At 39.5% G+C, this 17,724-nt stretch overlaps 1 protein-coding gene across 2 annotated transcripts in view; it reads right to left on the bottom strand.

Annotated features, from left to right (window-relative positions):
- The window catches only part of pdhx (pyruvate dehydrogenase complex component X), a 74,792-nt gene that overhangs the window by 14,279 nt on the left and 42,789 nt on the right, over positions 1–17,724 (bottom strand). For both annotated transcript variants that reach the window (XM_088611007.1, XM_088611006.1), the window contains 2 exons: positions 12,526–12,673; positions 5,202–5,260 (listed from right to left, as the gene is read on the bottom strand). In XM_088611007.1, coding sequence (XP_088467133.1) covers positions 5,202–5,260; positions 12,526–12,673 — 207 coding nt within the window. The remainder of the gene's footprint in view (positions 1–5,201; positions 5,261–12,525; positions 12,674–17,724) is intronic.

The raw sequence follows: 17,724 nt of genomic DNA, 5'->3' as shown, positions 1-17,724 counted from the left end.
GTGTCTTCCTTCCTTTTCATAATGACTGACTTCACCACTCTCAAAGAGATACCAAGGATCTTTGAAGTGCTGTATACCATTCCCCTTTCCAGGGATATGTGAATTAAATCTCAACTTTTGTGAACCACTATTATAGCAGGCAGATGCCACTATGCGTGGCCACTGTGTGGTTTGTTAAGGTAATTTTGTGTACCTACTAATTAAGATTTGTCACAGCAAAGGGGCTGAACACTTATGCAATTATAAAGTTTCCATTTTTATTTCATATTAATTATCCATTTGTTTCTTATTTTTGATTTTTGCTTTTAATGCACAGAGCAGGTTGTGTGAATAAATGTGAATAGCTATGTAAAGGTGTCTTGACAAAATTTTAAAGCAACAAAAAGTGAAAATTGTGATAGGGTCTGAATAATTTTGCAAGGCACTGAATATCCTGAAAGTGTACATATTTCACTATTATAACAGTTAAACACTCAATTTCAAATATATTTCAGTCTTAAACTGACATATATAGTTCATTGTGTAAGTATATACTACTCCTGTCAATAATATCACATTCTGATTAAGTAGAGCATACTTTTTAAAATGAAGATTTTATATCTTTAAACTGTTATGACCAGACTGAACACTGTTTTATGCAAAGGAGGATGAACAGAGGGCAAAATGTGAAACAAGCTATATAAACAGAAATTTGCCGTTTGTATAAGTATTTAGCCCTCTAAGTCAGTACATGCTGCACCACTGACGACAATAGCAATTACTATTGCCAGTGTTTTTGCACAGGTCTCTACCTGCTTTGTACAGTAGGGTGGTGTAAGTCTGCCAATTCGTCCCGACAAAATTGCTCTAGTTCTAACAAGCACGTAGGAGACAGTTGGATTGCAATCATCAAACCTTGCCATACATTTCCTATTCATTTCAAGTCTGGACCTTCACCTTACCCTTCTGCTACATGCAGTATATCCCCCTTGCGATTTTTCAGCAAAGGCTTTCATTCTTGTTGCTCACCCATACAGGTCAGCTTTGTTTAGAGAGTGGGATGGTCTGGATGAATGAAAAGTGACTCATCCATTTATCCTCTGACTGCTTTATCCAATACAGGGTCAGAGGGGCCTATCCCGGCAAGCAATGCAAAGCAAGGTGCGATACAACCTGGATCGGGTGCCAGTCCATCACAGGGCACACACACACAACAGGGCCAGTTTTCCCAGAAGCCAATTAACCGACCAATATGTTTTTGGACTGCAGGAGGAAACTTAGGCACCCAGGGAAACCCCCAGGAACATGAGGAGAACTCACAAACTCTAGGCAGATAGCACCACGAGTCCAGAGTTGAATCCAAGGCACCCAACGCTGATAAGCACATCACCATCCTGCTTCCATGAATCCCATCTCAGACTTGGCAAATCTTTCAGTTGACTTTGCAATGGTATCTCTAGCCATGTTATTTCCTGGGGGTGCAGCCTTACGTAGGTAGTGTTTGGGTGCTATGAGACATTGAACTTGCACTTGTTAATTACAGGCTTCACTGCATTCAGAGGGATATGTAACCCTGTAGCTCGGAGCCTCTCTTCCTTTTCATCACTGATTCTCTCTGTTTGAAAGCTCTCACGTCTTCATGGTCGACTTTTAACTATATGACTATAGTCTACAATAGACTAGTCTATTTTTAACTATATGACTATAGTTATAGTTGACTAGTAAACTATTCAATTTATATGAAATGTCTAAATGAATATATTTTTAATTGATTTACATTTTCCATGTGACTTTACAAAATTAGATTTATATACAAATATTCAGGAAATACATTAATTTAATGGAAGAATTATATTTTCATATAATCTATTTATAAAAATATAGGTTGTTGAGCACTAATATGAATGCACTATGTCATATTTAACGAGGGTTTAAAGGAAAATGCACTTCTTTGAAACCAAATGATAAAATACAAAACCAAAAAAGAGCACAGAATTTTGTAAGATAATTCAATGTCCATTTAGTCAATAACTCTTCCTTGTATTTTGAATTTTCTTTATTTCAGTACACAGGTTCATGATAAGCAAGCTGTTAACTGTGTGTTGTCATGGTAATAAGCTGCTTATGTGCAAATGGTCGAGCAACACGAATAACAATAAAATACCCTCGTCTTCAATTCACAAACATATCTTGTAGATTGAATGTTAAAGATCTTTACCATTAATTACAAGTCAAAAGACAAGCTGGAATTGTGCTTAATGAAGTTAAAATAATATAGATTAAACACAGGCCCGATCTGTTCTACTGTCGCAGCACACTGGCTGTCATGCTCTCCAACCATGGATACTGGCAATGGGACAATGAGAGGTACTTTTGCCACTTGTGTTTCAAACATCAGCCTAAGGAAACCTATCAGACTGCCAAGGGTTTCTTTTTAAAGAGCCAGCTCTCACAATGATTTGTATCGCAAAAACTACCTGTATTAGCAAAATTCAGAAGAACCAGGCAAACAAAAGTGGAGGGGGTAGTATAAAATACAATTTTGTTGGCCTTTTCAAACTAAACAATGGCTGATGATTCTGTCTACTGTATCAAAATTATATTCCCGAGCCATTACTTTTTGTTTCTTTGGAGATTCACCACTGTCAGCCTTCTTTATTGTATGTCCTCTCATTGACACAGAGCTCATTTGTGTATCTAATGTGAATTAGGCTGAAGAAACCTAACCCAAAACACATGGGGGGGCCTCATGGACAGGTGGTGAAAAGCCTTTAAGACCAGACATGCCACTTACTGCATCTTTGTTTAACATATTGGTCTGAGAGCAACAGCTCTCATCTGTGCAAGAGTGCCCTTATGGAATGTCCTTCGACCTCTTCTGGTAGAAGAATTTAATAAGCACAAAACAAAGAAGGGCTTTGACTTCCGTTGCCAGACTGTAATTGCTGACTTACCAGTTCAGAGACATGGTCGTCATAATAATAAACATTACACACATAATAAAATGCACTTGTAGGTGTTTCCTCTATCTTTGTTCAGACAATATTCCCCACATGCCACAGACCAAAAAACAAAGAGCATAAAAAGAAAACAGCTTGGAAACAAATCGAGATTAACTTACAATCTTTCCTGTCAAAAGCAATCTGGACACTATCTAGGTAAAGATAAATTGTAAGTTCATCACAAACAGTTGTAGGAATGAATGACATTTTTTTTAGAGTTCTGCAATTAGTGCTTCAAGTCTTTATGCCACATCTGCTGCTGCCACTATGGGAAATCGTCGTGGAAATTTGAAGGCACAAAAAGCAGTACAGAAATTAACAATAACTAAACATTCTGTAGCAGCCTTGTCTCCAAAGAAGACTATAGATATGAAGCTAACTCTGAATCCCGCAAGCTTGCAGATCTGTCCCGGAGGAGCAGAGAGGACAGCTGAAAACACTCAGGTGCAACAGAGCAGATCAGCATTGACACATTTCAACAGGGAACAAACATCAACCAACTCTAACACTTACACAGGAGATGATACAAGTATGGCTAGAAGTCTTTTTTACTAAACTTCCATATCAGCTCAAAATCATACTGTCACTTAATTTTTTCTCAAATTAAAAAAAGGCTCTGTAGTACAGCTGAAAACTCTCATTTATGTAAAGATTTAATATGCACACTCCATGTATGTGCACACTGTATATAGTATGTGACAACTACAGTAGTCCCTTACTTTACACAAATTTACCTTACGCTTATGGTATCTGCGGTTATAGTACGTGCGCAGAATTTGCTGCATACATTTTCAACTTGTGAGACCCCCAAATTTTGATATCTGAGAGGTCGAGAAGCATCTGTGAGCTGTGATGCATGCCGGATTGAGACTTCTTTTCATGAGAAGAGAAAAGAGAGAGAAACCACACAGCCTTTGCCAGTAGACGTGTCCTCGATTTCTACTAATGTGGCTCCTAAGTGCATGAATCAGGCCAAACAGCCCAGTGCTGCTTAATGATCTAGTTCTGCGATGAGCTTTGAAGAAAAATGTAAAGTCTTAGATATAGTAAATTGTGTGAAAGACTATGCAATAGTGCTCTTGGGTCAGTTGTTTGGCGTAAATGAATCTACAATTTGCATAGAAAGCTATCCGAGTGAGCAGAAGAATGGAACGTCAAAGTCTCACACGCCATGTAACCTGATCTACATGGATGACATCACAGCAATGAAGGTCAGACCCCACGGTTGGCAAGAGATTACTGTGCACATTTACTTCTGTAGCCCCATTTATGAACTTAAACACCAGCATCAAGTTAAACACCAATAAAATTTTCTCCTCTAAAAAACCAAAATGCTGCAGGAAATGAATGTTAAGGGAACTAAGCTGCATAATGATCAAGATACTTGATACTTGAAAACTACCAATGACAAAAAAAACTGCAGTGCTGGCCACAGGCTCAGATAAGACCTCACGGTCTTAGATTTGTTAACTGGGTTTAAGTTTCTGTTTGCCATCTTGCATGACAGATGTTATTGAGAGTAGGGGTGAAAGGTATTAGGAACAAATTGTCCTCATAGGTAGGTCTATGGACTGTAGAGCAGTTGAGGCTCATGATGTCTTTCGGGACCTCATCTTGTAGATTTTCACTCCCATTGTGAGACAACCCTGTTATTAAGTTATTGACACCAATTTAAATAGATGTATGAACTTTAGTAATTTGCTCCAGGTGTTCATTTCTATAATGAAAATGAAGGTACTGCTGTCCGTGAGAAACGCTGACTGGTAAACCAGAATGAGAACAGATATAATAACCTCCTGATTCTTTCACAGACAAGAAGAAACTTAAACAAAGAATTTAATTCTCACAGTCTGGGTAAGATGGCCACTCTGTTATCAAATAATCAACAAACAGCTGATGAAAACTAACATGGCGGCACTGTCCTCCTGGGTCACAGAAATGGCTGAGAAATTAAATACCCAGACAACTGTATGTTGTAAAAAATATATAAAAATGCTTGATAGTTTATGCCCTAATGTGTTTATATAGTTTTTGCTCTGTGTTTGGACAAAAGCATAATGCTTATACTATAGGTTCATGTATACTAGGAAAATTTGGCATAATTTTATGAGTCTTTAGATAGAGAAGATGTATGCTACTCTTACTTTAAAAAACACAAAAGGACTTAAATAACTGAAATGAAGTCTGATTATTCAATAAAACCCACTTCTTGTGACTTACTTTCAGGGTAACAGCAGCCGCCTTGATAATGAAGTCGTTGACTGACACCTTGATTTCATCTGCAAAACAAGCAAGGGGCCTGTTAGAGGCACAGGAAGAAGTGAGATGGTCTCTTCAGGAGACATGGGATCAAGCAGAGAAAGTTCGATTGATTAATAAATGATAAAAGGGAAAATAATCAATAAAACAAGTCTTGCTTCTCCCCACAGTCAATACATTAACCGCAAACTCCAAATCCCTTCTTCCTTTCCATTCACATCTCCCTGTGGATTGCAGAGCAAAAGGTAAAGGGGATATTTTGAAGACACCTCCATCGACCTCCAGTGTGAATGAGACCTCATTTCCCCTTTCCTGTTTTTCTTGCACGAGTGAGGGGTGGAAAGGTCAGCCTTGAGTGCTTCGGCAGAGCCTTCTTAAAGGGCACCAGCGCCTAATCGCCTCAAAGAAAGCAGGCTTCGGATTAACGAAATCCCTCGGAGTGCCGGCTTTTGTGCATGCTGTGTTTACCGGCAAAACTGTGTGGGACAGCCAGCAGATTAATGAGCAGGTCCAGTCAGACCACTTCGGAGGTCTGAATGAAGCAAATGTCAACAGCGCCCGGACCGTCACCTGGGGGACCCCCCTCTTCCCCATTCAGTTTCCAATGTTCTCATTAAAAAGGGATTGATCACTCTGGCCAAGAAGTACCTGGCAGGTTCCTGCAGAAATTCAAGTGCTGTTTTTAAATGCTCCCTGATTCACTCAAGATTAACACAAAAAAAAAACACTTGAGGATTTTATTCTTATCAATCATCTTATGTTCACTTTCCTCTCCAACACAAACCAATCTAAAAAGGATTTTTTAAGCCCAACATAATTGGTTATTACAAAACCCTTAAGACCTGGTCCTGGCAATGACTGCTATTATATATGGGAATGATAAGGAACTTCAGAAAGGCTCCTCTGATGTATCCATCCATCAGAGATTCTCATCTTTTGACATGCCGAAAGCTGTACAGCGCCTTACGGAAAGTTAGCAGTGGAAATGTGGAACATCTCTCATGTTACTGAAAGCCTTCGGGCACTAAACAAGTCACAGGAGGTGCTGTTCTGGCAAAAGCAGAGAAGTCATGCCCTGTTGTGGCAACACTTTTAGTCTGGTGGGTAGTGACATCACTGCTTGCTGAGACACAGCCTGCTATTGACATGACCCAGATCCAAAACAGCACTTTCTCTTCCACAGGGCTCGACCTGCACTCTGAACATATTGGTTTTCTTCTCATCACATTGCTAAATATTTGTGACACCAAAATTGCTAGTAAACATTCTTTAGTGTGTTTTTTTTTTTTGTGAAAGAACATTTTCAGCTACTGTATACAGAGTACCAGCTCTTACCAAAATATTAGGAATCACCTGTCAAACAAAACAGATTGCTTTTGGCAGACAATGCATGATTGGCTTGCAGAGTCTGTGACAGGCTTTACCTTCCCAGGCCAGAACAAAGCTTATATTCTAACACTGGACACAGAGGAATGTGCAATTCAATCCCATAACCCTTACCTGTCATCACAACCTTAACTAAAGGCAATCATGTCAGAAGACTGGGGTGGGACTGAGAGGCAAATATTACAGCACCTGAGAGAATATTGCACCTCCTGCTCAAGACGTTCTTAGTACTTTCAAAGGTTTAATATTTAAGGGTGAGGGTTCTCACTATTTAAACTGGTTTCAGACGCCAAAGACCAGTTCCAAGGTGACTGTGAAATACAAATGTTGCCTTATTGACAAATTAATCTGTAACCTGACAGAGGTACGGATCTTGAACACAGAATTAAGTGCATATACATATTAAATCTCACACTCCAATAACCAACCGGAAGCTGCTTGGAGAATGAAGATTCAGGTTTTTATCTTCATGGTTCCTTGTTATATGCCTAAAGGCACAATTTGCCAACACAAGAAAAAACACATACTCATCCTGCAATGGCTGAATAAAGATTATTTTTCTATTATATTTAGCTTTACACCAGAATGAACACATTAGCAAGAGGAAACAAGAAATGCTATGAAAGACAGAAAGTACATCATGCTCCTTTTGCATGCCAGGTGTCTATTGATTCAAGAAGCTGAAAGAAAACAGTAAATCAGACCATAATCAGGCATGCTGAAATATTTTATTCCCACACAAACACTGTGCCTCCTAGATTTCTGGTTCCTCTTATTTTCCAAAGACATCCCTTAATTTTGGTTTCTGTCTGATGACACACTGTGTAGCTTTAACCCAGAACTTTATTTAGTTTTATTTAGGTTGATCTATTATTCAGTATAATACAAGTACTTTGTAACTCTTTTTAACATTGTTTCAGTCATCAGTCATCTAATGACAGAGATGAAAGTACTAATTGCCACTAAAAAATATAAGATCAAAGAAAGTATTTACAGGGGTCTCAGGAAGTTCAAACAGTAAAAGGTGCTCATTTGGAGTACATGCACTTCAAATCAGCTCTGGAAGCTAGACTTAATCCTGGCTAGCTGGCATCCACTGTGATTACTCACAGTTTACTTGTACACAACTGACTGAACACTGATAGGAGTAGGAGGTAATTTGCATCTTACTGCAGAGTTTGCTGCATCATTCTACCAGCTCATGTTGTCTCTCTGTAAGGCACTGTAAGACATTTCCCATGGTTGAAAAAGGCACTCCCTGTCACAGCTTGTTTGGCAACTTTTCGCAGTACTTTTCCTCTTGTACACACACTCTTTTCCATGTGCAGTACCCTCATTGAGGTTACTTTAGGACACAAGGCGGACTATATCATTTTCCCACTCTTCCTCTATGAGCTAACTTCAATACTGAGGACTTCTGAGCCCTTCACTTATGGAACCCCAGGCTCAGAGTCCTGTACTCCAGACACACTGCCCTTGCTTTCATACCATAATCCCATGCAACTCTCATACCTCTCGCTCCTTCCATGACTTCTTCTGAGGTCAGTTCCAGGTTCTACAAAACATCATTGGCAATGACCCTTTGCTCAAAGTAACCGGGGCTCAGTGAACCCTACTTCTCTTGATCTTTTCTCTTAAAAGTCCCTTTTGAGACTTAGTGGTGTAATGTTCTCGACATGGTCATTCTTATTTGGTTAGACCTGCCCTACCGCCTTTATACTACACTTTATCTTGGACATCACGGTTTCACTCGTCTCACTTATAGCCTCTGGTTCACCTCCCTTGTGCCTGGACCATGCTGCCTTCACACTCAAACGCAACGGTGACAACCCTCACCGTCCCGTCGTCACTGCATGCCTTCAACCCACAACACCCTAATGGGCAACGTGTAGCACCCACACACCCTCCTTAGGGCAGCGCTACCCCTTAGAATCAATCAGAGCCTCGTAGACACAACTCACACATGGAGTCGTCTGTTGAATAAGTGGCTGTTGCATCCCGAGCCTGCTAGCTCACAGCATACAGCCGTCCACTCTCTCACCGCAGACTGACAGCAGCTTCCAGCCTCCTGCTGCATTAGCGTCTCCCACACAGACGACACCGCGAGACTATTACATGTTGAGAAACCGTCAGCGTCAACAAAGACTTGCTCTATCTCACTCAGCTTCAGCCTGGTCACGCTCCCTGCCATGTCTCCGCTTGAGTTGGGAGGACACATTATACACACACCAGCACCCTGTACACTCTGGACCAGCCAGATCCTCTGCCTGCGCTAGGTCTACTCACTGCACTTCATGCAGGTGTTGCTTCCTATCAGTCCTGTGGTTAGCTCCGGACTGACATCCAGGCTTCTTAGGAAGTATCCTGCCTGCATACATATATACTGCTTGCCCACTCTTTGAAATCTGCTTACATTTACACATCCCCACATGTATGTCAGAGTTCAAAACTGGAAAAGGGAAAGGAGAAACTGGGCCTTATCACTGCTGCAGAGTGAGATAACAGAGGAAAATCAGGGCCGCTGGAGCAGTAGTTCAGGCACTTCCCACTGGACACAATGCATCCCAGTATTGTGATGGGGGCACGACAGGCAGCACCGTGCTGCAGAAAGACACACAGCATACAGCCACATTCTTCTTAGTGGGACACTTTCTTACAACCATATACTAGACAGGATGTTTAGATGACACAGTAACCCCCCAAAATCTATAAGAACAGGGCGCTTAATCAACTAATAACATGGTATAGGACATATTGCATTATTACATTTTGTTGTTTATTCAGTTCTTAACTGTCGGGCTGCAGAAGCTGTACACGCCTGTGGTGAGTAGCGCAGTCAGCTGCCCTGAGAGCATGACGGTAAGGAAGCCACAGAGAGATTTTTCTCACATGTGGGGCTCCACATCTCTGCAGTTGGCTGGGGCTGGGCTCTCATTGTTTGCTACAAGGTACAAAAGTTGTTTTTTTTCTGTTTAACTCCGGTCAATAATTAGCTCAACCAGGAACATGCAGGCTGGACAAACCTTGAGGCCCTGCGTCAGAGGAATGGATTTGACACTGCAAACACGATCGTCATATACCACGGTAGCCATGTTTTTTTCTGAATCATTTTGTCTTTCAGGTGGTATGATTACCAGGTATTATATAATGTTTACATCATCTTTGGCACATGTCAAATTATTACTTAATGAAATTAATTTTATTTGTTTTTACAAACGCATACTATACACACACTACGTATGCAGGTCTTAGGGTATCTCAAACAAGTGCTATGAGATAGCATACAACCTTTATACCGTATGTGTCAGTTCTTAAGAGTTTTTCAACATTTATTTTCTAACAATTAGCCACTACTGCTACTAATACCCCTTATTAAAATACTGTTTCAATTTTATAGGGAGGAACCCCTTTGGATGTACATCATTGCTTTTCTCTGCACAGCATATTCAAACAATGAAAAAGAAAATGATAAATTTGGCTGTTTTGCCGCATTCATGAGGAAATCAGATGTGCTTTTCCCTAAAACAACCAGGAGTACATCAAGAGAGGCAGTGTAGCAGTGAATGGCACTGAAGTGAGCCCGAGACAAATGGAAGTAGTGCGTTAACGGCACCATTACGGTTCTTTCAAATTGGAAAATTCTGAGACAGTTTGCATCTTGTGAAATTGTTTTCTCACAGACCGAACAATAAGAATTACATCAAACATAACCCATCTACCCTTTATCGGAAACCCTCTTATTCCTGCTAAGGGTAGAGGCAGCTTGAAACCTATCCTGGAAGCATGGAGCATAAGGCAGAAACCGTGTGGGCACAAACACACACATGTGCACAGTGTGCTTTAGAGCATGTCTGTGAAAGACGGCAGTGATGTTTCTGGTTTTGATTCTGTCCACTACATTGTTTGGTGGATAAGCAACAGAAGCTGCACATCTGAAGAGAATGCGTTGCACCACATTGCAGATACAGTCTTGTAGGATTCCAATTCATTCCCCTTGCACGATATGCACAAGTCTGTGCCTGTTTACTTCTCCCAGAGCTCTAGATGCCACATGTCATCCCAGCTCATCTTGCAAACGTTCAGTGGGGCTGAAGTAGTGGGACATGAGAATAGCGCATCCATGCCATAACTGTCATATTCTCATCACGAACAGCCAGAGGATGTCTGGTGCCACATCAGGATGAGCCCACAGCAGCAAGTGAGGTCACAGGTTTTGGTCAATGAACAGTAGTTCTTTGCAGTCAGGTTGCCATCATTCACTACAAGTGGCGTTCTGTAGCGACTAGGCGATCGCACTCGGACCTCTCCGTTGATCTTGGCAAGGTATCGTGACCTGTGGTCTTGCAGATCTTGGCCTATCATTAATGGACTGTGTTCAGCCATCACTCACCTAAGATGGTGAGTGACAATGCCCTGACTTATTATATCCTCTAGACATTGTTCTCTTGATAAGCAGGGCATATTGGTTTTTGGCATATTGGTTTCTTTCTGAGTATTACTTTCTTGATTTTGACAAAGCTTGATATTCAACAGATTTAATCACCTCATCACTTCTGCCCAAGCATATTCTCATAAATGAGGTGATAAAAGTGCTCAACAAGTTAAATTGGTCTTGAATGATATAATGCCAAGAAAGCATCATATCATATTATAATGCCAATTTCTTGAATAACGCCAAGAAAGAGGCACTCCTAAATCCTAAGAAAAGGTTCTAAATAGAGGCTGTGTCATTTTCCAGTTTTAAATAGGTGCTTCCCAGAATTGAGCAATGATGAAATTCTGAGCTTTTCAGTCATTTCAAATGAAAAATGGATCACAGCTGTGTTTACGTCAGAGTCAAATCCTGAATAATTTCAGAATCACACCCTTGAGGCCTGAAGGTTCTTCCTGAATGTTTTAAAAAGGAAATAATTCCAGGATAACTACTAGTAAAAAGCTTAAACAAATTAATTTGTTATGTCTAAGTGAGGGCCTTACTGTTAATGACACACATTTTGTATTTTGGATCTTTTTTTAAATCACCTAAAAAAAGGTTAAAGAAAAACAATAAGTTCCAGCTATTAATTCTACCTAGGCCTTCTATTTTTATATTTGCATGTCCATAATGGTCAGCTGTTATATTTCACAGTTTTGTTTAAGTTGACCATAACATTGGTAAACTGCATTCTCAGTCCACGCTTAAGGTGATAGATATTTATTTTACATATTTATGTTTTAAATTCTACAGCTCAATAAAACCTGTGTATAACTTTAACAAAACTGGAGGATAGATGCATATTTACTCTCTCCTGATATGCTTTCATAAAAGTGGGGGATCCTCGCATTTTTATGTGAGGATATGCTAAATGTTTATTTAGCAGGAGGCATTATGCCTCATCATTGTGCTATGTGTCTTTAAAAAAATAGTGTAATCTGTTAAGCATTTGGATGTATTGGGAAGTGAACAACTTTCATTCACTCTTTTTGAACAGTGATCATTTAAGGCAAAAATATATTGAGGTGTCTTGAGTGCATCTAACTGAAAAACAGAAAACAATTAAACAATTCTGTCCCCTTCACCTGCGTTTACAGCTACAATTAACATTGTTAATTGTCACATCAGTCTTCTCCAATAATGAAAGAAGTTCGAATACTTTTATTTAAGCTAGCTACTTAAGAAATTATCCACTCTCTTAAAAATGTAAACATTACACACTAATGTAATAAGTAAAAAGGCAGATTGTTTGGTTTAAGAAGCCCTACATTAAACGTAGCAAAAAACACCAAATACAGAAACACAAAAGAAAATGGAAACCATGCATGCATGTAAAAACATGCCAACGTGTAAACAATGTTCCGAATGAGATTTTACTAATGCGCTCCGAGTATTAAATTGGCAATATCTATTGCACGGCTTTACCTTTGGCCAGCTGTCTGCGCAACAGCAGCACCGCGCCCACGTCACAGCTGATAGAGGCATAAGCATGAGGGATGGTGGATTTGGACTCCATCAGCCGCTTGGCAATCACACGGCGCACGGTGGAGGCTGGGATCTCAGTGAAAGTGCCCTGTGGAAACAACATACAGCACACTTTACAAAACAAATGCCACAGAAGAGATTGGTGTTTAGATGTCAGGTAAGAACACAAATTCAGTAGCCGAGACTAACTTGTTTCTGTTACCTGTCTTCTACATAAGAGAGGGATGAAAAAAGGGCGAGACTTAAAAGCCTCTACAAGAGATCAAATCTCACTCCCCCTTGCCTCTATTGCACATCCACTTCCCAAAGGCCACATAGGGACTACAGTGAAATTGGAACACAAATCTATGCAGCTGTTTGACAGTGTTCATTGTAAGCTAATTGCACATTTCAAAAGGCCTACATTATGGCATACTGCCAATTAGTCAAATTATCATCATCGGGGAAGCCTCCTCAGCCTGCAGACATGTCTTTTGGTGAACCTCATAATGTACTGACGCAAACTGACTCTTTCCCAATCCTGTGTGGGCCAAGTACACGACATAAAGTCCTTGTGGAAAAACCTGTGACAGCATGCTGTGTTAGCGATTGGGGCAAAAAAGGAAGATGAATTAAAACTGTTTTCATTCTAGTAAAATGATTTACAACTTCAGAATACTGTAATTCATATAGTATTCAGTCATATTCAGTGACTTTCTTAAAAGCACATGGTACAGTAAAAACAAGAAACGTGGTATTTAATTAAATTAGATGTTTAAGAATTTCAGGATGTTGACGTAATGACACAATTATCACAATTATCATTTCTAACTTAACGGGGACACAGACTTCAAAACCAGAATTCAGCTGCAGGTCTCCACGTCTCCAATTACAAAAATATACAATATGACTATATCAGCTGCTAGTCATTGGTCCTCCTGCAAAATTAAAATAGTACCTGAGAAAACTTTTATTCCTTTTTGTAAAATTGAATTATAATCCACACAATAACAAAACTGAATATTAAGATATAACATTAGCTTGTATACCTGCACAACATACTGAAGGATATCTTCAAAATGTGATAGTGGTTGGCCAACCAAAGAGCACTGCACTGTAGAATGCCTGGAACCAGATATGTTATTTTATTTTCTGGCAACCAGCAATTTGATACCTTATAATTTGGTACCTGGAGTGTTGCAGCAGCTGTATAGTTGGCAATACCATTTTGCTCTTACCTGCATTTATGTTACTGAAGCTGGTGCACAATGGGTGAAATATGAGGACACTGAAGGTAGATTTAGTCTTACTGCTGTTTTCAACAAAACAGATAAGAAACTCACCTCAAATTGTACGTTTTTGTACATGTATATGAAACAAGCTTCTACATTACAGCTATTTTCCTTGCTGCTGCTGCTGTCTCGGTACCTATTTCTGAGCCAACCTGAGCTACTGCCAAACCAAGCTTTATTGGTCATTCTTAATTGCCTTCTGCTGTTGTTAGTCACTGCTGCTACTGTCACTGGGAATCTCCTCCATGCCCGATTCCTTCCAAACAACACGACTCTTACACAGCTCTGAAGTGTTACTTCATGTGAAAAACATTTTTTAAGTTTTTGATCTACAGATAGGGAAATTCCTCACATCAATAGCCTACTCACTATACAATTTCCTGGAGAAACAAAAAGAAAATGTGCTTTGTTTACATTGATAATGTAAAACACAATCCGTTCCAATGTTTCTTTTAAACATAAAATAGTACTATACACATTATGCAACTGTATAGGGTGGAGTTGGTTATATGGGGATATGGCTATTTGTGACAGTTCTCTGCAGACCCTGCTGTACAGTACAAGACTGGGCCAGTAAATAGACAAGAAGTGGACATGACTGAAGCTGATCACTGTGAGCTTGCAGCACAGTGGACAGCGAAGCAGCCCTCAGCCCATGCACGAGAGAGTTAACTGTGCTCTTGCTGAAAGGAAAGGGACACAGCAGTTTTTCTGCTTCAGTAGCCCACGGCATACAAATCACCACAACTCAGAAAAAGAGCCCAAGGGGGACAAGCAGTGAAAGACAGCTGACCATAAATCCCCTTTGTAGACTGTTAGGCAACATTGATCTTTTCTGGGATTATACTAAAGATGTAGGGTCCAAAAATGAAAAACATGCCTCATTAAACTGTGCAAAGGTTCGTTAATCAGTGGCTGCACACTGATGGAAGCCTCAGATTCTCTGGGCATCTAAGGAGGCAAATAATAGAAGTAGAAGCAACAGCACAAAATCAAACATAAAATATTCAAGGAAGCAAAAAAAAAGGAACACAAAGATTCCTAAAAAAAAAAACAAAGTCTCCTAGGGATACTCTTTTAAGTTTAAGGGCCTCATGAAGTTACTCTGGGAATATTTCATATCACACATCCTGCTGTGTTTTACCTTTAAGGTTCCAGACACGACTACTGCTCATGCTGGAGATTCACATATGACTGGAAATCACACAGCTGGAAAAGCCTGTCGTTTCACATGCACAGCAAAAAGTCCACAGCATACACAAAACATGAAACATCAGACCTCAACTAGGAGCTCCGATTAGAATATTGAAAAGTAGAAAATGTTTCAAACAATATTTACAGCTCTCGCTGGGTTTGAAAACACCCTGTCTCAGAAAACCCCCTGGATCTTAAGACTTCTTCAGAAGAATCACTGGGTTAGACTTTTCTAAAAATGGAATAGAAAACATGGAGTTAATATACACACTAACAAAAGCATTACTATTAGATCACTTATAGTAATACTTATTAATACTTATTAGTACACCAGATGGGATCTGGGAAATCCCATCATTCCAGGTTCAGCATTGCACATGGGAAAAGAGCAGCTCTTACAGCCCTGTCTTGAAATGGGCAGGCCTTCAACCCTCCCTGTTCACACTCAGACCCGCTGGATTGGTATAGTAACATTCTAACACCAAATCAAGAAGGGCAACTTTAAGAAGCTGTGAAATTACACACATGTAGGAGTATCACTTTTTCCTCTCCTTTTTTTTTATGAAGAGAGTGTAGTTCAATATTATTCTCCAGTGCCCTCGGTACTACAGAGCAATACAGCAGAGCAGTTTCAAATGTGTAAACCATGCAGACCTCACGCTAAGCAACCTGTCAAAATTAATATATCACATCACATTCACAGATATGTGCCTTCACTTTACAGGAATCACAAACTATCTACTTTGCTATGCAGAAATTCTGCTTCCTTAAAGAATTTCTCAAATTATAGCCATGTCATTCATATTTTGTTTTTAAGTAGATACATTCTTAATACTAACACTTCTGCTTAAACTTCAGTAGTGGTCACTATAGAATGTGACACCATGCTGGTGTTTTCCTCTGTTTTCTCAGCTTAGCCTTTGTATTTATGACTGGTTGAAAATTCATTCTTTATTATGGTCCTAGGGTAAATCATCAGCAACACCCTGTTATCATGTGTGTTCACCTGCCTCTTAGGCTAGGTAAACTCACAAGTAAGTAAACATTTCTAAAGATACCCACTGTTTTAAGCTTTCTGAGTAAGGGCTTGAGTAGTGGAATCAAGAAATGTTTCTGAGGTCATAAGAACTCTTAGAAAACAGAATGAAGCCTGTTTTGTACAGCTGGGTACTGTTGACCACTAATCACAAAACCATTTACAATCAAATAATTATTGAGGGACCTTTTTCATTTAAGCACAGAGAGACAGCAGAGTCACAACCATAAGCAGAGTTTGAAGAGCCAAGGCAGATTGAGCAACAAATTCTCTGTTTTCACCATTGCAGTCGTCACATTACTAAGCACACAAACAGTACGCTGTGCTGTCTTTATGTTGAACAAATCGATTGAGCAACTAACTTTGCTTTCTAAACAACCATAATTTTGTCCAAAATGTCATTACACTTAAGTGAGAGTTTTCCTGTGAAAACAGGCTGGTCTTGCTAAAAATAATGCAGTAGACAAAACAAGTAAACTGTTTTTTTATATGCCAAAGAATTAGGCAGCATACTGTAGAGAATTACAGAACAGTCAAGCACAGCTTTTATTGTTTTTTAATGTAGTTTATGCATGGTTTATCGGACTTTTATTGTATTTTCATAGTATGCGTCGTTAAAAATCCCCTTTTGCTGAACCCTGTTCTAGAAAATTTGTTGAAGTAATAAAAATGATTCACAAATGTTAGGTTATATACCGAAAAATATTGAACTTAAATCAAGGGATGCTATTTTAAAATTGTTTAATGCACTAGCAAGACCTCTTTTAGAATCACATACATAATGTAGGTCACCGTGTTACAAAAACATACCGTAGTTCTGTTCTGGATTTCCCTTTCTTCATTCACTAGCTTAAGGGAATGTTCTACATTGACAGCCTACAAGAGCTGAACATTTTTAGTCTAAATCACAGAAGACTACGAGGGGACCTGATCCAAGTATTCCAAATTCCCAGAAGCACTGACAAAGTGAACCATGAGCCAGAGGAGGCAAGTGGAAAATTTTAAATTTAAATCTAAGAACAGGAGGCAATGCGTTACCAGCAGGGTTGTGGGAATACGGAACAAGCTATCCAGTATCCATCCATCCCAGGCTTTCCTCAAAGAACTACTGGATGTGGATACTGGATGTGTGGACTGACATGCCACTGTCAAACAGTCTGAATGGCATCCTCTTATTTGTAACCATCCTTATGTTCTTATGTCATTCAGTCCAAATCAATTAATACGCATCTTCAATATCATCCAATCCAATTCAACTAATCCAATAACATTAAAATGGGGCAAAGCAATGTATTACTGCTTGAGGTCATCTTGAAACAGGTATCTTGGTGTTTTTGAGAGACTGGACTTAATACTGTTAATCAGATAAAAACAATAATAGTTTTGCATCAGTAATCATTCATTACAGAGACCTAAAATTTCTTAAAACATAGGAGATGACCAACTTCGATCACCAAGTGTAGCATCCACTTGGGCAAATGGGTTTTCCTTAGAGGTTTCCCATCCCAGTACTGACCAGACCCAGTCTTGCTTATCTTCAGAAATCTGACCAAATTACAACATGTGAATCAGTCTTTTAAAGAATGAGTGTGTGAGTATCCACAGCACCACATAATAGCCTAATTTCATTTAGGACCA

Source organism: Lepisosteus platostomus, chromosome 18 (assembly GCF_059453375.1).
Source record: "Lepisosteus platostomus isolate fLepPlt1 chromosome 18, fLepPlt1.hap1, whole genome shotgun sequence".
In the NCBI taxonomy this organism is placed as follows: Eukaryota; Metazoa; Chordata; class Actinopteri; order Semionotiformes; family Lepisosteidae; genus Lepisosteus; species Lepisosteus platostomus.
Note: the sequence above shows the minus strand (reverse complement) of the source record. Positions and strands in the feature narration are given on the sequence as shown.